General features: G+C 39.7%; 1 protein-coding gene across 2 annotated transcripts in view; it reads right to left on the bottom strand.

Annotated features, from left to right (window-relative positions):
- Window positions 1-4,970: 4,970 nt before the first annotated feature.
- SDHAF4 (succinate dehydrogenase complex assembly factor 4) overlaps window positions 4,971-20,379 on the bottom strand; it is a 32,524-nt gene continuing 17,115 nt past the window's right edge. The window contains exons 2-3 of one of the 2 annotated variants that reach the window (XM_065911428.1): window positions 18,750-18,899; window positions 4,971-5,404 (exon numbers count right to left, since the gene is read on the bottom strand). In XM_065911428.1, coding sequence (XP_065767500.1) covers window positions 5,295-5,404; window positions 18,750-18,899 — 260 coding nt within the window. In that variant the 3' untranslated portion in view covers window positions 4,971-5,294. Of the gene's footprint in view, window positions 5,405-10,519; window positions 10,612-18,749; window positions 18,900-20,379 lie in introns of those variants that run through there. The other variant, XM_065911429.1, reaches the window with a different exon arrangement.

Raw genomic sequence — 20,379 nt, 5'->3', positions numbered from 1 at the left:
CCATGTCTGGTTCTGTTGCTTCTTGACCTGCATACAAGTTTCTCAGGAGACAGGTAAGGTGGTCTGGTATTCCTATCTGGTATTCCTATTTTCCAGTTTGTTGTGATCCACACAGTCAAAGGCTTTAGTGTAGTCAATGAAGCAGATGGTTTTTGTAATTCCTTTGCTTCTTCTAAGATCCATCAGTTCAGTTCAGTTCAGTCGCTCAGTCGTGTCCGACTCTGTGACCCCATGAATCGCAGCACACCAGGCCTCCCTGTCCATCACAAACTCCCGGAGTCTGTTCAAACTCATGCCCATCGAGTCAGTGATGCCATCCAGCCATCTCATCCTCTGTCTTCCCCTTCTCCTCCTGCCCCCAATCACTCCCAGCATCAGGGTCTTTTCCAATGAGTCTATTATCCATCAGATACTGCCAATTTGATATCTGGCTTCTCTGCCTTTTCTAAATCCAGCTCGTACATCTGGAAATTCTCAGTTCAGATACTGTTGAACCATAGTTTGAAGGATTTTGAGCATTATCTTGCTAGCATGTCAAATGCACACAACTGTACAGTTTGTACAATGAGTGCAATTGCAGTAGTTTGAACATTCTTTGGCATTGCCTTTCTTTGGGACTGGAATTAAAATTCAACTTTTGCAGTTCTGTGAACACTGCTGAGTTTTCCAAATTTGCTGGCATATTGAGTGCAGCACTTTCACAGCATCATCTTTTAGGATTTTAAATAGCTCAGCTGGAATTCTATCACCTCACTAGCTTTATATGTAGTAATGCTTCCTGAGGCCCAGTTTACTTCATACTCTAGGATGTCTGCCTCTAGGTGACTGATCACACCATCATGGTTATCTGGGTCATTAAGACCATTTTTGTACAGTTCTTCTGTGTATTCTTGCCACCTCTTCTTAATTTCTTCCACTTCTGTTAGGTCCATACTATTTCTGTCCTTTACTGAGCCCATCTTTGCATGAAATGTTCCCTTGGTATCTCTCATTTCCTTGAAGAGATCTCTAGTCTTTCCCATCCTATTATTCCCTTCATCTTTACCTTGTTCACTTAAGAAGGCTTTCTTGCCTCTCCCTGCAATTTTCTGGAACTCTGCACTCAGTTGGGCGTATCTTTCCCTTTCTTCTTTGTCTTCTTCTTCTTTTCTCAGCTATTTTGTAGGGTGTCTCAGACAAGCACTTTGCCTTCTTGCATTTCTTTTCTTGGGGATGATTTTAGTCTCCTCCTGCTGTACAATGTTATGAACATTTGTCCTTCTTTAGGAACTCTGTCTACCAGATCTAATCCCTTTAATTTATTCACCACCTCCACTGTGTAATAAGGGATTTGATTTAGGTCATACATGAGTGGTCTGGTGGTTTTCCCTACTTTCTTCAATTTAAGTCTGAATTTGGCAATAAGGGGCTCGTGATCTGAGCCACAGTCAGCTCCAGGTCTTGTTTTTGCTGACTGTATAGAACTTCTCCATCCTCAGCTGCAAGGAATATAATGGACTTGATTTTGGTATTGACCATCTGGTGATGTCCATGTGTAGAGTCGTCTCCTGTATTGCTGGAAGAGGTAATAGTAGGTTTAATAGTTTAATAGCTGATAATATTGTATTTTGGCTTATGGTGGGTTATAGCAACTGACATCAAAGTAAGAAAAAAATGCCGGACATGATTCAATTCCACCAAAACACCTACTAGGTACAAGACTCAAACTACGGCGCTTTGTACACCAATGCTGAACCTACAATTTCCCAGAAATCTCCAATGTAAAATTAGTGTTTAAATTATAATTGTACTCGAAAAAGCCACAAACTTTACATGACATTTTCTGAAAACCTGTAAGTTGTTCTTTTATAATTATCCATGTTTAGTTTGGTTTCTCTGAGAAACATATGCTAAGATGGGATTAAACATGAAAGAGATTTACTGGGGCAACATTTGTGAGCTATAAACGGAAGGAGGAGGCTGAGTCTGACACCTGTGAAGGGGGGAGAGCGGGGAAGAAGGGTTGGGAGGGAAGAGTCTCACTCAGCAGCACAGCCATGAGAAAAGCCTGCAAGGCTCGTGGGGAGTCTCTGGGGGCCAGGCCAGCACACTCATTCTCCGCAGCCCCACCATACCCCCTCACTGGTGGGGGACGTGTAGCTTCATCAGGAACACAGTGGTGGGTCCCAGGGGCAGCAGCTGGGGTCCTCCGTCCACTCTGCTTCTCGAAGGAGTTCTGAGTAACACACTTCCATTGCCATCACATCATCTTCTGTGAGTCTGCAGGTTCTTTCATGAATGTTTGATGGACATAAAGACTATACATTAAAAAAAAACTATACATGTTTTTATGCCACCAGATTTTACCTCTTAATATATAACTATCCTGAAACATGCTATTGTTAATGGAGGTTAAGGATTCTATTATTTTAATACACTTCATTGCAACATATTTTATATTTGTTTTTGAAGTATATACATTGTCTTTTGTGTATCATATATGATGATTAGTGTGGAACACAAGCAAAACTATATGGTACAAAATAAAAAATTAATTAATATTAATGAACTAATTGAATACAATATTTCTGGGATGTTAAAATTAGCAAAAATTCACTGGAGGTTGACTATAGAATATTTTTCTTTTGTTTTTTTGTTTTTTTTCACTTATTTTTATTAGTTTGAGGCTAATTATTTTACAAAACTGTAGTGATTTTTGCCATACATTAGGTCAGGAAGCAACAGTTAGAACTGGACATGGAACAACAGACTGGTTCCAAATAGGAAAAGGAGTGCATCAGGGTTGCATATTGTCACCCTGCTTATTTAACTTATATGCAGAGTACATCATGAGAAACGCTGGGTTGGAAGAAGCACAAGCTGGAATCAAGATTGCCAGTAGAAATATCAATAACCTTAGATATGCAGATGACACCACCCTTATGGCAGAAAGTGAAGAGGAACTAAAAAGCCTCTTGATGAAAGTGAAGGAGGAGGGTGAAAAAGTTGGCTTAAAGCTCAGCATTCAGAAAACTAAGATCATGGCATCTGGTCCCATCACCTCATGGGAAATAGATGAAGAGACAGTGGAAATAGTGACTGACTTTATTTTTTGGGGCTCCAAAATCACTGCAGATGGTTGACTGCAGCCATAAAATTAAAATATGCTTACTCCTTGGAAGGAAAGTTATGACCAACCTAGATAGCATATTAAAAAGCAGAGACATTACTTTGCCAACAAAGGTCCATCTGGTCAGGGCTATGGTTTTTCCAGTGGTCATGTACGGATGTGAGAGTTGGACTGTGAAGAAAGCTGAGCGCTGAAAAATTGATGTTCTTGAACTGTGGTGTTGGAGAAGACTGTTGAGAATCCCTTGGACTGCAAGGAGATCCAACCAGTCCATCCTGAAGGAGATAGGTCCTGGGTGTTCATTGGAAAGAATGATGCTGAAGCTGAAACTCCAATACTTTGGCCACCTCATGCAAAGAGTTGACTCGTTGGAAAAGACCCGGATGCTGGGAGGGATTGGGGGCAGGAGGAGAGGGGGAAGACAGAGGGTAAGATGGCTGGATGGCATCACCGACTTGATGGGCATGAGTTTGAGCAGACTCCGGGAGTTTGTGATGGACAGGGAGGCCTGGAGTGCTGCTATTCATGGAGTCACAAAGAGTCGGACATGACTGAGCAACTGAACTGAAGTGAACTGACATGAAATCAGCCATGGATTTACATGTGTTCCCCATCCCGATCCCCGCTCCCACCTCCCTCCCCATCCCATTCCTCTGGGTCTTCCCAGTGCACCAGCCCTGAGCACTTGTCTCATGCATCCATTAAAAAGAATTCATTTGAATCAGTTCTAATGAGATGGATAAAACTGAAGCCCATTATACAGAGTGAAGTAAGACAGAAAGATAAAGACCAATACAGTATACTAAATTATAGAATATTTTTAAAGCTGCTACTTGGCAGCAGACACAGTAACTGTAATTAGAAGAACAAATGCTGACTGAGAGAGATAACTGATACAAAGACTGAATAACTAATCCCAGTTACCACATTGGTTGGTTTGAAGTAGGATACCCTTTTAAACAGTTTATTTTTTTTTCCAAAAAAAAAAAAGTTTATTCTATTAAATAAGCCTTCCAACAATCTTCTCAGATAATACTGCTATTATAACTCATATCACATAATCACCAGCCTACTGCATTCTACATGCTCTGCAAACCTTCCTTCCCAAGTTATTTAAATGTAGACTGGGGGCTGAAGGTTCAGTCCGGGTGGCTGCGTGAGGCCAGAGGAGAGCAAAGGACATCTTACAAGGGTTCAGCAGATCCTATTCTTCCTTCAGCCCAGCTCTGTAAACTAGACTTGATTCTTCCCGACCCAGTTACCCAAAGGCCACAGGGTAGGAGCTTTTGAATGCTCAAAACTGATTAACTAAGTTGGCCAGTTTCATCCCCTGGTTTTCTCATGTTAGCTTGAACTTAATGTCTAACATAAACTACATTTCAGCTCAGTTCATCCATGCAAATAATCACTAATATCTAACTAGTGGTTTTTTATATGTTATATTCATATAAAACAATTTCAACTCAAGTATTTCAAATGTCAGTTTTTAAATCTTTCCCCCCAGGCAGCCTAGAGACCTGAGAAAATACATTTATGATGTAAGGATCACTAACTCACTGAGAGGTATGTGCTATGCACTGTTCCAAGTGGTTCACACATAGTCACTCATTTAATCGCAACTGTCCTATGAGGTGGAACTAGTATTATCTCCAATTTACACATAAGGATTCCGAAGCACAGAGAAGTTAAATAACTTACCCAAAGTTACATAAGCTAGTGAACAATAGAGCTGGGATTTGAACCCAAGTAATTGGCCCCAGAGTTAAAGATTTTCTGTTGTTACTGTGGCCTTAACCAAACTGTAGTGGACTACTTAACTCACGTTGAAAAAGTCACAATTACTTAGAACATGGCAACAGAATCATTTTTTAAAAGTTTTATTTACACTTGTATCTTATAAACCACTGATCAACTTAAATTGAAACATGATGAAATGAAAGTTTGCAGTTCTAATCATCCCTTAAATACCCCAAAACATTAAAATTAAAATTAATATGCTAATGTAAAAATACTTCCTCTTTCCTAATTTATAGCAGCCTATTTTCTTCCAAAGCTATCACATATATTTTAAAACACATTATAGAAATTAGGAGACTTAAATGATGTACAGAAAGACAATAATCAAAAATAAGTTAATTCAGATGTACACTATCAGAAAAGATACTGCAGTTAAACAACATGTGGCTTAAAAATCAATACAGCGTCCTTTTCGTTCCCAATCTCCATATCGGGTAGGTTCTGGGCCTCTGGGTCCACCTTTCTCTTTTGTAACAGGATTAATATCATCTGGAAATTCTGAAGAAATAATAAGTTTAAAAAAAAGCAGTTAATGGAGGTGGGAAAAGCATTATCGTCAATTCTGCAGATGAGGGTGCTGAGCTGACAGTTAATGAGGCTGGATGCTACTGATGAAGCTACTACTATGCAGTCCTTAAACACTCTAAGCGTGGTTCTTCCCAGCTTGAGAGATCACTTTAGGATATAATCTTCATACTCAATCAACTTTATTACTTGCATTAATGACTTAGAATTCTCAGACCCCTCTCAGGCTCTCATCTGGGGACTGGCTGGATTAGAACAGTAGGAAAGGGGTACAGAGAATACAGACTTCAAATCCACAGGGTTTGAAAGGCTGTGAAACAAGAGTACTTTGAACATTACTTTGACTCAATGCCTTATTTTTCTTATGAGTGAACTGGGGACAATCATACCTGCCTTGTTATCTTGAGAACTAAAAAAAGAAATGCATGTAACCGGCACAGTGCCAGGTACATAAGAATGCTCAATTAATTCTGGCTATGAGTATTAATTTTCCTCATCACACGGTTTTGGCTTCAGCAACTGGCTACCTGAAACTGCCATTTATGTGCATGTGCTTAGTCACCCAGTCGTATCTGACTCTTTGTGACCCCACGGACCACAGCCTAACAGGCTCCTCTGTCCATGGGACTTTCCAGGCAAGAATACTGAACGGGTTGCCATGCCCTCCTTCAGGGGACCTTCCCAACCCTGAAGGGTTTGAAGGGTTTGATCCAATTATTATCTCCACTCTACAGAAGAGGAGCTCAAGGTTACACAGCTACTAAGTGGTGAAAGCGAGTTTGAATTCACACATTCTGGCTGCAGTCTTGCTCTTGGCACACACACTGTACTGACTGTACCTGGGGAGAGCAGGAGAGGAACCAGCCTTTAGAACCACCCACTTCTTTTTCCAAAGGTATTTACATAATGAATATTCATTTATTTGACTGCACTGGGTCTTAGCTGTGGCATACAGGATCCTCCCTGTGTCACGGGGGATCTTCCATTGAGGTGCATGGACTCTAGTTGTGGCACGTGGGCTCCAGTGCGTGAGGGCATTGGCAGCTGCAGCTGTGGGCTCAGGAGCTGAGGCTCAAAGACTCTGGAGCATGTAGACTTCAGTAGCTGTGGAGTGCAGGCTCAGTAACTGTGTCCTTGCACTGGCTTAAGCTGCCCTGTGGTATCTGGAATCTTCCCAGGCCAGGGATGAAATTCCTGTCCCCTGCACTGGCAGGCAAATTCTTAACCACTGTACAACCAGGCAAGCCCTAAAGACAGTACTCTATATCCCTTAATCCCATACTCCTATCTTGGCTTCCCCACTTCCTCTCCCCAGTAGTAACCACTAGTTTAGTTTCCTATACCTGCTAGTCTGTTACTGTTTTGCTATATATCCCGTTGTTATTTTTTACGTTCCACATATACGAGATGAAAAGCAAGTATTTGTCTTTCTCTTTTTTTACAGCAGAATATTCTTGAGGTCCATTTCCATTGTTGCAAATGGCAGATTTCATTCTTTTTAATGGCTGGATAATATTCCTGTGTGTGTGTGCGTACACACCACATCTTCTTTACCCATTAATCTGTTGGTCATTTAGCTTGTTTTCATATCTTGGCTATTGTAAATAATGCTATGAACACTGGGGTGCAACCTGTCTCTTCAAATTAGTGTTTTCACTTTCTTTGGATATATACAGGCTAGTGGAATTGCTGGGTCATGTGGTAGTTCTATTTTCAGGTTTTTGAGGAAACGCTATAATATTTTCCATACTGTAAGAACCAATTTACATTCCCACCAACAGTGTATGAAAGTTTCCTTTTCTCCACACCTTCTCTAGTATTTATTTGTTGACTTGTTGACGATGGTCACTCTGACCACTGTGAGCTGATACCTCACTGTAGTTTTGATTTGCATTTCTCTAATAATTAGTGATGCTGAACATTTTTTCCCATGTGCCTACTGGCCACCTCTATGTCTTCTTTGGAAAAATGTCCATTCCCATCTTCTGCCCATTTTTTGATTGTTTTTTTTTTTTTTTTAATATGGAGTTGTATAAGCTGTTTATATATTTGGATATTAACCCTGTGTTGGTCAAATTGTTTGCAAGTATTTTCTCTTACTTCACAGGTTGTCTTTTCATTTTATCCATGGTTTCCTTCATTGTGCAAAAGTTTTTAAGTTTAATTAGGTCCTATCTGTTTATTTCTGCTTTTATCTCTTTTGCTTAGGAGACAGATTAAAAAAAATATTGCTACAATTTATGTCACAGAGTGTTATGTCTATGTTCTCTTTATGGTTTCAGGTCTTACATGTATATACTTAATCCACTGAGTATTTCTGTATGCCGTGTGAGGAAATGTTCCAATCCCAGTCTTTTACATGAAGCTGTCCAGTTTTCCCAACACAACTTTCTTTTTCCATTGTATAGTCTTGCCTCTTTTGTTGTAGATTAGTTGACCATAGGTGCATGGGTTCATTCTGGGATCTCCATTCTGTTTCATTAATCTATGTCTGTTTTTGTGCCAGTACCAGGCTGTTTTGATTACTGTTGTTTTGTAGTACACTCTGAATTCTGGGAGCTTGATATTTCCAGATCTGTTCTTCCTCTGGATTATTTTGGCAATTTGGGGGTCTTTTGTGGTTCTATATGAATGTTTGGATTATTTATTTTAGTTCTGTGAAAAATGACATGGTTATTTTGATAGGGATTGCCTTTAATCTGCAGATTACTCTGGGTAGTATGACCCAGAGTAGTAATTTTAACAATATTAATTCTTTCAGTTCAAGAGCACACGATATCCTCCCACTTCTTCCATCATCTTCTATTTCCTTCATTACTGTCTCAGTTTTCAGAGCAGAGGTTTTTCACCTTTAAGTTTATTCCTAGGTGTTTTATTCTTTTTGATGTGATTTTAAAGAAGATTTCTTTTTACTTTTTTATGATAGTTCATTATTAGTTTATGTAAAAGAAACATTTCTGTATATTAATCATATTCTGTAATTTTACAGAGTTTATTAGTTCTAGTAGTTTTTGGAATGAGACTTTAGGGATTTCTATATACAGTATCATTCATCTGCAAATAGTGACACACACTTCTTTCACAATTGCATACATATTTATCTTCCTTGTTCTACTGCTGTGGCTAGAACTTCCAACATGATGCTAAATAGGTGGCAAGAGTCGGCATCCCTGTCTTGTTTCTGAATTAGACGAAAGGCTTTCAGCTTTTACTATTGAATATGATGTTAGCTTTGGATTTGTCGTAAGTGGCCTGTATCAGGTTGAGATATGTTCCCTCTATATACCCACTCAGATGAAGAGTTTTATAATAAATTTTTTCAAAGGTTTTTCTGAATCTATTGAGATAATCAGGTGGTTTATATCCTTCCTTTTGTTAATGTATCCTATCACATTAATTGATTTGTAAATACTGAACAATCCTTGTGTCTCTGAAATAAATTCAAATTGATCATTGTATATAATCCTTTTAATATATTTTTGGATTCAGTTTGCTAATATTTTGGTGAGGATTTTAGAATCTATATTTATCAAAGATACTGACCTGTAACTTTCTTTTGTTGTAGTGTCTCTGCATGGTTTTGATATCAGGGTCATTACTGATGGTCTTGTAGAATGAATCTGAGAGTGTTCTGACCTCTTCACTTTTTTGGAATAGGTTGAGAAGGTTAGGTATTAGCTGTTACTTACATGTTTGGTAGAATTCTCCTTTGAAACTGGCCAGTCCTGGATTTTTGTTTGCTGGGAGTTTTAAAATTACAGATTCAATTTCACTATAATAATTGGTCTGTCCAAGTTGTGTAAGTCTTCTTCTTTCAGTCTTGACAGGTTCTATGTTTCTAGAAATTTATTTCTTCTAGGTTGTCCAATTCGTTGGCATATAACTATTTGTGACTCTTTTGTATTTCTGTGATTTTCATTGTCAGTTCTCCTTTCATTTACTTGGGTCTTTTTTTTTTTTTTGGTGATCCTGACTAAACTTTACCAGTTTTGTTCATTGTTCCAAAGAGCCAGCTCTTGGTTTCACTGATCTTTTCTATTGTTTTCATTGATCTTTATTTCCCTCTAATCTTTACTTTCTCCCTATTGCTGACTTTGGGCTTTGTTTGTTCTTCTTTTCCTAATTCTTTTAGGTGGCAGGTAAGGTTGTTTTCTTTCTTGAGGAAGGCCTGTATTGCTATAAACTTCCTTCTTAGAACTGCTTTTGCTGTACCCCATAGATTTTGGAGTGCTGCATTTTCATTTTCTTTGGTTTTGAGGTATTTTCTCATTTCCTCTTTGATTTCTTCATTGACCCATTGGTTTTTCAATAGCATGCTATTTAATGTCTAAGTATTTGCTCTTTACCCATTTTTCTTTCTGTAATAAACTTTTAGTTTTGTACTGCTATGGTCAGAAAAAAATGTTTGATATAATTTCTATCCTCTCATATTTGCTGGGACTTCTTTTATGGCCTAGCATGTGTTCTATCCTGGAGAATGTTTCATGTGCACTTGAAAAGAACGTGTATTCTTTTGCTTTTGGATGTAATGTCCTGTACATATCCATTAAGCCCAAGAGGTCTATTGTATTATTTAAGACCAGTGTTTCCCTACTAATTTTCTGTCTGGATGATTTGCCCATTAATGTAAGTATGGTGTAAGTACCCTACTATTTTTGTGTTATTATCAATTTCTCTCTTTTTTCTGTTAATATTTGCTTTATATGTTTAGGTGTTCCTGTATCAGCAGCAAATATGTTAATGATAATATCCTCTTATTAAATTTACCCCTTTATCATTATTATAATGCCCTTCTTCATATGCTGTTACAGTCTTTGCTTCAAGTCTACTTTATCTGAGTATTGCTACCCCTGGTTTCTTGCCATTTTTATTTGCATGAAATAACTGTTTCAATTCCTTCACTTTAAGTCTCTGTCTTTAGTTCTGAAGTGAGTCTCTTGTAGGCAGCATATAGAAGGAGTTCATTTTTAATTAAATTAGCCACCCTATGTCTTTAGATTAGAATATTTAGTCCTTTGACATTTAAAGTAATTATTGATAGGTATGAGGCTTCCCTGGTGGTTCAGTGGTAAAGAATCCACCCACCTGCTAATGCAGTAAATGCACAAGATGTGGGTTTGATCCCTGGGTCAGGAAGATCCCCTGGAGAGAGAAATGGCAATCCACTCCAGTATTCTTGCCTGAAAAAAAAAGTCCCATGAACAGAGGATCCTGGTGGGCTACAGTCTATGGGGTCACAGAGAACTGGAGAAGATTGAGTGTGTGCACACTTATTTAAGTGGTGGTCCTTCAGTTCAGTTCAGTTCAGTCGCTCAGTCCGACTCTTTGTGACCCCATGAATCACACAGCACACCAGGCCTCCCTGTCCATCACAAACTCCCAGAGTTTACTCAAAACTCATGTCCATCGGGTCGGTGATGCCATCCAGTTAGCTCATCCTCTGTCGTCCCCTTCTCCTCCTGCCCCCAATCCCTCCCAGCATCAGGGTCTTTTCCAATGAGTCAACTCTTCGCATGAGGTGGCCAAAGTATTGGAGTTTCAGCTTCAGCATCAGTCCTTCCAATGAACATCCAGGACTGATCTCCTTTAGGATGGACTGGTTGGATCTCCTTGCAGTCCAAGGGACTCTCAACAGTCTTCTCCAACACCACAGTTCAAAAGCATTAATTTTTCGGTGCTCAGCTTTCTTCACAGTCCAACTCTCACATCCATACATGACCACTGGAAAAACTATAGCCCTGACCAGACGGACCTCTGTTGACAAAGTAATGTTTCTGCTTTTTAATATGCTATCTTGGTTGGTCATAACTTTCCTTCCAAGGAGTAAGCGTCTTTTAATTTTATGGCTGCAGTCACCATCACCAAAAAATAAAGTCTGACACTGTTTCCACTGTCTCTCCATCTATTTCCCATGAGGTGATGGGACCAGATGCCATGATCTTAGTTTTCTGAATGTTGAGCTTTAAGCCAACTTTTTCACCCTCCTCCTTCACTTTCATCAAGAGGCTTTTCAGTTCCTCTTCACTTTCTGCCATAAGGGTGGTGTCATCTGCATATCTGAGGTTACTGATATATCTCCTGGCAATCTTGATTCCAGCTTGTGCTACTTCCAGCCCAGCGTTTCTCATGATGTACTCTGCATATAAGTTAAATAAGCAGGGTGGTCCTTAGTCCTCACTATACATTTGTCTTTTATAGCAGGATTTCCCCTTCTCTATAGTGGACTGCTTCTCCACTTAGAGAAGTCCCTTCAACATTTCTTTTAGGGTAAATTCAGTAATGATGAATTCTGTTTTTGTTTATCTGAGGTGCTCTTCATCACTCCTATTTTAATGATAATCTTGCTGGGAAGAGTACCATGGGTTACAGGTTTTCCCTTTTGCGATTTTAAATATATCTGCTGCTCCCTTCTGGTCTGTAAAGTTTCTGCAACGAAATCAGGTGATAGATTTATAGGGATTCCCTTGTATATGATAATTTTTCTCTTGCATCCTTCAGAATTCTCTCTTCAACATTTGCCATTTTAATTATGGTATGTCTTGGAGAGCATTTGTTTGGATTCATCTTCTTGGGACCCTCTTCCAGTACCTGTTTTCTTCTTCAGACTGTGAAATTTTTCAGTCATAATTTCCTCAAATACGTTTTCCATCTCCTCTTTCTCTCTTCTCCTTCTAACCCCCTCATATGTTATCCCAAAGATTTCCTAGATTGTTTTTGTTTTTAAAAATTTGCCTTTCTTTTTGCTGTTCTGACTGGGTGGTGTCCATTATTCTGTCTCTCAGATCACATGTGCATTATTCCGTGTCACTTAGCCAGCTACTCACTCCTTTCAGCGTGCTTTTTTAATTTAGCTAAAGAATTCTTCATTTCTGATTGGAGTTTTTTTATATTCTCTAGTTCCTTCTTAAAAATATCGCTATGCAGATATTCTTTCCCCTAATTCAGTTAACATTTTTTATAACAAATGCTTTAAATTTTTAATCTAGTCAGTTATCTATTTCACTAGTTGCTTTTTCAGGGGTTTGCTACTGCTCTATTGAGAGAAATTCCTCTGCTTTTTTATTTTGCTTAACTTTCTCTTTCTTGAGGAATTTAGATCAAACATTTTGTCCGAAGGGGTGCTCTTGTGAGGGAGTGCCCCTATGCAGACTGTGAGTGCTGAATGCCTTTGGTGGGAGACCTGAATCTGACATGGCTTCAGGTCACGTCTTTCCTCTGGCTGTGCGGATAGCCATCTCCTTGGCAGAAGGTGGGCCTGGTGGTGGAGGGGCGAGAGCTGGAGTCAGGTGTGGGATGGGACACCCCCTTTCCACAGCTAGGTGACTATCACTGCCCTCCTGGGGGTGAGGTATGACCCTGGGTTGCTGCAGCTGAAGCCCAAAGGGCAGGCATGAGCTGCTTCTGTTCCCTTTAAGTGTGTCTTCTCCTCTCTCCTTGCCCCAGAGTGGGAAGTTTCAAAGCAAATGAGGTCTGTCCAGGTTCTCAACTCATGCCAGCCATGCTGGGACTGGATCACCTCTGCATCCTACGGCTGAATCTTCTTTCTGGCTGTGGCTACCAGATTCAGGGTCACACCATGACATGGTGTGAATGGGTCCAGAGAACTGGCTTGTCTTGGGTTGAGGTGCACACTGACATAGTCACAGGAAAGCTGGCAGCTGCTGGAGCAGACCTCTCTCTGTCCTGCCTCTGGGTTAAGCCTGCATGCACCCTCCTCATAAGCAGAGTCCAGGTATCCCACTGCCTTCCTGTTAGTCCTAGTCACCATCCAACCAGCCAAGGGGGCTTGCCTCCACTGTGTAAGATACCAGGACGGGAGCACCCAATCTGTGGCTCTCACAGCTCATTCCCTAGAGTATGTCTCCATCATGTACTCTCCCATTTCCTCTGAGTCCTCTCCCAAGGGCATGGGTCCTGACCTGATCACTTTTCTTTCCTTCCAACCCAATTATGTGTGGATCTTTCTTACAGCCTTGATTATACCACTCTTTCTGCCAGTTTCCATTGAAAACTGTTCCACATGTAGTTGTATTTTTGATGTGTTCGTGAGGGAAGTTGAGCTCCATGTCCTTTTACTCCATCATCTCAATCAACCTCCCCAAACTACATCTCTTTAGAAAACTAAATCACCATCCAAATCTTGTAGTCCCTCTCTAAGCAAAAGAAAGGAGATACAGAATTTACCTAGAAAATTTTCAAATATTCATTCATTTAAAAATTCTATCTCCACTGTGAATAAACTGTCCTTCCCTCTCGTTATTATTCTGTTTTCTAAAGAACTCCTTGCTTTGACTTCCTTTGAAAGCCTCTCGAGTGGAAGCTTTCCCTCTCCCGTATCTCTGGGACTCACTGGTGCCTTAGTGCAGCCTGGGCTGCCATAATCAAATACCAGAAACTGGGTGGTTTAAAAAACAGAAATTAATTTTCTTATAGTCTGGAGACTGGGTGTCCAAAATCAACTCCAAATTATGTTCTGAGTTTCATTCTAGATGAATGCAATAGATTTCTAACTCATCTCTGTTTTCTAACTCTCATGGCTCCAGCCTAACCTGCATAGAAAGCTGAATTAGTATTTCAAAACAGAATACCACCCCCATTCATATTAAATGAAACAAGGCAGACACAAAAGACTATCTACTGTATGATTTGGCTAAAATTCTACAAAAAGAAGGCAAAACTATAGTGACAGAGATCAAAGGTTACCAGGGGGATGTGAGAATGAGACTAAGTATAAAGAGGCATGGGAATCTTTGAGGGGTGGAACTGTGTTATTCTTTGTGTTGGTTACACGACTGTAATCATGTTAAAATTTAATGAACCATTTCATTTAAAATGGGTAAATATTATTATATGCAGATTATACTTTAAGATGATTAAAACAATCTCCATCCAGTAACATTCAGTGTATTCCTCACTGTCCACTGCAAAAAGCCCATTTACTTCAAGTCCTCTCAGATTTGAACCGAATCTACTTTTCCAGCCTTATTTTCTATTAACCCACTATACAGTTTATGCACTGGCTACTTCTTTCACATGTCATGTTCCCAGTCCTTTCTTTCTGATTTCTTTTTCTCTTTATTGGAAACATTCCCCCACAACTCCCATCTACTTATCACGGTTTCACTGTTCCTTTAAACCTCAGCTCAAATGGTCTCTCTTTTGTCTACTTCTCTCTGAACTTTTTCTGTGTTATCTCTCATGACGGTTACCACACAGTGTCCTGTTTCATAGTAATCTACATATTTCATTCTCCTTTCCTCTTTTCACCTTTGCATCAGACAGGGTGGCTAGCCATAAAGTATGTACTAGAGGCTGTGAGACGAGATTAGAAGGAAGACAACAAGGAAGAGGACAGACTTGTTAGGAGGCCAAAAGAACTAGAGACAGCCAGAATTTAGGCTCTATTAATAGGATAGACTCCTTGGACTGCAAGGAGAGAAAACCAGTCAATCCTAAAAGAAACCAACCCTGAATACTCATTGGAAGGACCGATGCTGACGCTGAAGCTCCAATACTTCAGCCACCCGATGAGAAGAGCCGACTCACTGGAAAAGACCCTGATGCTGGGAAAGACTGAAGGCACAAGGAGAAGGGTGGCAGAGGATGAGATGGTTAGATAGCATCACGGACTCGATGGACATGAAACTGAGCAAACTCTGGGAGATAGTGAAGGACAGGGATGTCTTGCGTGTTGCAGTCCATGGGGTTGCAAAGACATGGATGCAACTTGGGGACTGAACGACAATAGAATGGAAAAGAGGAGGTGAATTTGAGAGATGTTAAGAAAGTAGAACCAAAAAGACTTGGTTAGTGATTGGATGCAGGCCACAGGAAGAGGTAGGAGTGCAGGATTATCCCCAGATTTCAGGCTTGGGTGACTGGGTTGATGGAGTATATTGGGAATCCAGAAGGAAGAGGACTGGAGTAGGCCTGGTGGAAGCGAACACTGAGAAGAGGATGAGTTCAGTTTTAGACGTATTAATTTGAAATATATCTGGAATATGCAAACAAAGACGTTGCAGTCATAGATAGGAGCAGCTCAGGAGAGAGGTGTGACTAAAGGTATAAATGTGTAATCATCAACACATACATGATACTTCAGATAATCTCAGGAAGATATGAGCTCTTCTAGGAATGTTTAGTGGAGAAGGAAATGGCAACCCACTCTAGTATCATTGCCTAGAGAATCCTGTGGACAGAGGAGCCTGGTGGGCTGCTGTCCATAGGGTTGCACAGAGTCAGATATGTGCTCTTCTAGGAATGTTCAGTGGAGAAGGAAATGGCAACCCACTCCAGTATTCTTGCCTGGAGAATCCCAGGGATGGAGGAGCCTGGTGGGCTGCCATCTATGGGGTTGCACAGAGTCGGATATGACTGAAGCAACTTAGCAGCAGCAGCAGGAATGTTTAGAGGGCTCAGGACAAAGATCTGGCAAATATATACATTTGGGAGTTGAGGAGATACAGAGGAGTTTAAAAAAGAGACCAGGAAGAAATGTTTAAAGAAGTAGAATGAGAAACTAAAGACAGCATAACCGAAACCAAAACAGAAGACTTCCATAAGTAGTACTCGTTACTGTCAAAGGTTGAAGACAGTTCAGATAAAATGAAGATTGCAAATCATCTGCTGGATTTGGTAATGTCTCTTCAACATAAACTTCAGTAACCCAAAAATTAAGATGAATGTCTAGCAATGTCAGACAGATGATTAACTGTTGAAATATGCTTTCTTCTTTGTATCTAGTATATATTTAACCATTTATAAGGGTACAATTCAGTGATATTAAATATTCACAATGCTGTATAACCAAAACACTATGGCCCAAACTTTTCATCATCCCCAGTATAAACTATGTACCCCCTAAACAAACTTTCCCTTCCCCCTTCCCGCTAGACCTTGGTGACCTCTAATCTACCTTCTGAATTTATGAATTTGCATACTCTGCATACCTAGTGTAGGTGAAATCATATAATATTTGTCCTTCCGTGTCTGTTTTGTTTCACTAAGCATAATGTTTCAAGGTCCACCCATGTTATGGCATCTATCAAAATGCCGTTCCTTTTTAGGACTGAACAGTACCTCACTACGTGTACAGAACACCCTTTGCTCATCTGTTCATCAGTGGACAGCTAAGTTGTTTCTATCTTTTGGCTACTGTGAATACAGCATGGATGTGCAGATACCTGTTTAAGTCTCTGTTTAATTATTTTGGATTTATATGTAGGAGTAAAATTGCAAGGTCACATGGTAGTTCTATATTTTACTTTTCGGGAAGTTGCAAAACTGTTTTCCATAGCAGTTGTATCATTTTACATTCCTACCAGAAGCGTGTGGTTCCAATTTCTCCACATTGTCACCATTAGTTATTATTTTCTAGTTTTTCTTAAACTACAGAGATGGTGTGAAATGGTGTGTCACCGTGATTTTGATTTTTACTTCCTTAATGATTAGTGACGTTGAGCATCTTTTCAAATGTATGTTGGTCATTTGTATATCTTCTTTGAAGAAATGTCTATTTGAGTTATTTGCCCATTTTTGAATTGGGTTGTTTTTGTTGTTGAGTTGTAATTTTTTTGTATTCTGGATACTAATTCTTTTCAGATATATGACTTACAAATATCTTCCCCCATTCCATAGGTTATTTTTTTCAATTTCTTGATAATGTTCTTGGATAAACAAAATTTCTTAATTTTGATGATGTCTTATTCATGTATTTTTATGTTTGTTGGTTGTGCTTTTGGTGTCACATGCACGAAATCATTGTCAAATCCAAGGGCATAAAGATTTTCTCCAATTTTCTTCTAAGAGTTTTACAGTTTTGCCTCTTAAGTTTAGGTCTTTGATATACTTAGTTTTTGAATATGGTATAAGGTAAGGGGTCCAATTTCATTCTTTTGTATGTGGATATCCAGTTTTCAAAGCACCACTTGTTGAAAAGACTCTTCTTTTCCCCACTGAATGGTCTTGGGAAGCTTGTCAAGAATTACTTAAGCATGTATGTGAGGGTCTATTTCTGAGACTGCTGCTTTTATGTGAGACACTATAAGGAAATCTTTCCTCTCAGATTTTTGTGCTTAGCTAAAACCTTCAAAGGAACATTTTACCTCCAGATTATAACACCTTTTAGAAGACTCCATCATCTTGGCTAGTTGATCTGCTTAATAGACTGGGCTTGGTACAGTGACATAACTGAAATATTTCACGAGTGAGCAAAATTCCAAAGTTTTATGTTCTAGAAAGAATTCCAGACACAGGTCCCTGTATCCTCTATTGGTATATTCTCACCTAGGACGCTTCACTATATAGATGGGTTACCTCTCATGAAACTGGAAAAATCACACAAGCAGGGCAACCTTGCCAAAGTTAAAAAGTGGCATGTTTACATTTATGCTGTATGAGATACTACTTTTTGAATAGCTAATATTTGCACATTTTCCACAATTCAAAGGTACAGAAGGGTACAGCATGAAAACAAAGCAGTACTTTAAAAAAAACCAGAGCTTTAACATATGAGCCAAAATTTGTACATACTGAATACAAAATAATGTTTGGTCTATCATCCTTCCTCTCCAGAAAACCTCTTTGTTCTCCAAACTTCCCCTTCTTTCCCCAAATCACATGGTCACAGTGAGAACAATCTCTTTCACTTGTGACCCAGGACCCTGGCCACTGGCTGACTTAGCTGTAGACACCAGATCCAAGCTGGGCCAATGAGCTTTCTTCTTAAGAAATTTGAAACTAAGACTAAGAAACTGTATTCTCAGTTTAGTTACTCTCTTGAACTGAGTAGCTGCTGGGAGCAGTTACTTTCTGCCCAGTGGACTCAGAAGGGAGTATGGAGACAGAAAACAGTTCAGTGTCAGCCAGAGACAAGAGAAGAAGGGAGACTATCTGGTTTCCACAGGGCTTAGTCCTCAGGTCCGTCTTCCTCCAATGGCCAGCAGCATCACTGCCCTAGAGAGCCTAACCTGTTCCCTGCACCTTACTAACAACACACCCTACCTTCTCTTTAGGCTGTTTAAGTAGGTTTCCATTATTTGCATCAATGTAGGTCTTAATTCATATATTTTTTCATGTCAATAATGGAATCAAATACACGAGCAAATATAATCAATCACTGCCAAGGGGCTGTAAATCTCTTTTTAAAACCCATACATATTGATGGTCAATACAGCAATTTTATTCATTGTTGAAATATTCTTTATTACTGTTAATGAAGAATTATAATCAATAATATGCATCTTTAATTTTTTTCTCAGTAACAGAAACACTTTCTTTGAGACCTCAGACATTAAGAGAGAAGTTTAAGTATACTCACTTGTCAGGGGTTCCTTCTCTAAATTGGAATCTTCTGGCGCATCAAAACGACCTTCTGGTAACTTTGGCTTCTTAAGAGGTTGTTTGCTAGGTTCAGGTTTTCCTCCTTGAGAACTTATTTTCCTCAAAGAATTACACAGAAGGGGTGATCCTGGCAGAGTGAAAAAAACAGAAGCTGTTCATTTATTCTACTCCAAAATTTAATATTTTTACTTACTTGTTTTAACCTTATACATTCACATTTATCAAAATTTTAAGTACAAAAGGAAATATAGTGACAATTCTTCCTTTTGCCCCTTTCACACAGCCAGTTCCCTTTTTTGGTGGCAACCAATGCTATCAGTTTGAAAAGAAGAGCTTTGAAATAAGTTAATCAATATCAAAATTGTAAAAACATATATAATGATTCTTATTTGAAACAATGCCCAAATGCCAGGAATCAGGTCACTAAGAGTAACTAAGTAGTAGGAACTTTTAAATGATAATACTTAGTATTTAAATTTCAAGATGTCACAAGGAATTGTATTTAAAACTCTTAAATTCTAATAATGGTCCTCTTTTTCTGTCAATTAAACGTTTTCAAGTGTACCGGGCACCTGTTGTTGCTGGTGTTTTAGTCATTAAGTCATGTCCGACTCTTTAGCGATTCATAGAGTGCAGTCTGCCAGGCTCCTCTGCCCATGGGATTCTCCAGGTAAGAATACTGGAGTGGGTTGCCATTTCCTTCTCCAGGGGATCTTCCCAACTCAGGGATCGAATCGATGTCTCCTGCACTGACAGGTAGATTGTTTACCACTGCGCAACCAGGAAAGCCCACTGGGTACCTGCAATGTATAAATGTGATCACTTTCTATGTTATAATGAGAAAGGAAAATTTACAGAATATTCATCAGAAGGACTGATGCCGAAGCTCAAGGTCCAATACTTTGGTCACCTGATGGGAGGAAGTGACTCATTGAAAAAGACCCTGATGCTGGGAAAGATCGAGGGTGGGAAGAGTTGGGGACGACTGAGGATGAGATGGTTGGATGGCATCACCGACTCAGTGAACATGAGTTTGAGTAAGCTCCGGAAGTTGGTGATGGACAGGGAGGCCTGGGGTGCTGCAGTTCATGGGGTTGCAAAGAGATGGACACGACTGAGCTACTGAACCACAACAACAAAAGTTTTCAGTATTACGAAAGTTATCCAACCCTTATTTAGATAACGTTCAATAAGGGCAAAACCACTCTGAAAAACCACCTCTGGGATGGAGGGTTTCAAGACTGTGAAGGAATGGCTTTATGGACAGAGGTGGGTACTAGTTCCAGTCACACCACTGTGGCAGCACTTTAACGGCCCTGATGTAGGGTGAGAACCTAATATCCAGAATCTTTGTGTGGGTTAGGTCAGATGGTGGAAGAGAATTTGGTAGCAGATGGAACTGAGGTTGCTAATCAGATGACCCTGATCTAGGGAGACTGTCCTGAACGATCTGAGTGGGTCTACTTTAATCACAAGGGTCCTTAAATGGGGAAGAGAGAATTAGAAGAGAGAACCAGAGAGGGGGCAGTGTGAGACAAACTTGACGATGTTGCTGACTCCAACGATGGAGGAAAGGGCCACCAAGATAAAGAAACTGGGCAGCCTCT

The sequence above is a fragment of the Muntiacus reevesi genome, chromosome 19 (assembly GCF_963930625.1).
Source record: "Muntiacus reevesi chromosome 19, mMunRee1.1, whole genome shotgun sequence".
NCBI lineage: Eukaryota > Metazoa > Chordata > Mammalia > Artiodactyla > Cervidae > Muntiacus > Muntiacus reevesi.
This window is presented reverse-complemented; position numbering and strand designations above follow the sequence as displayed.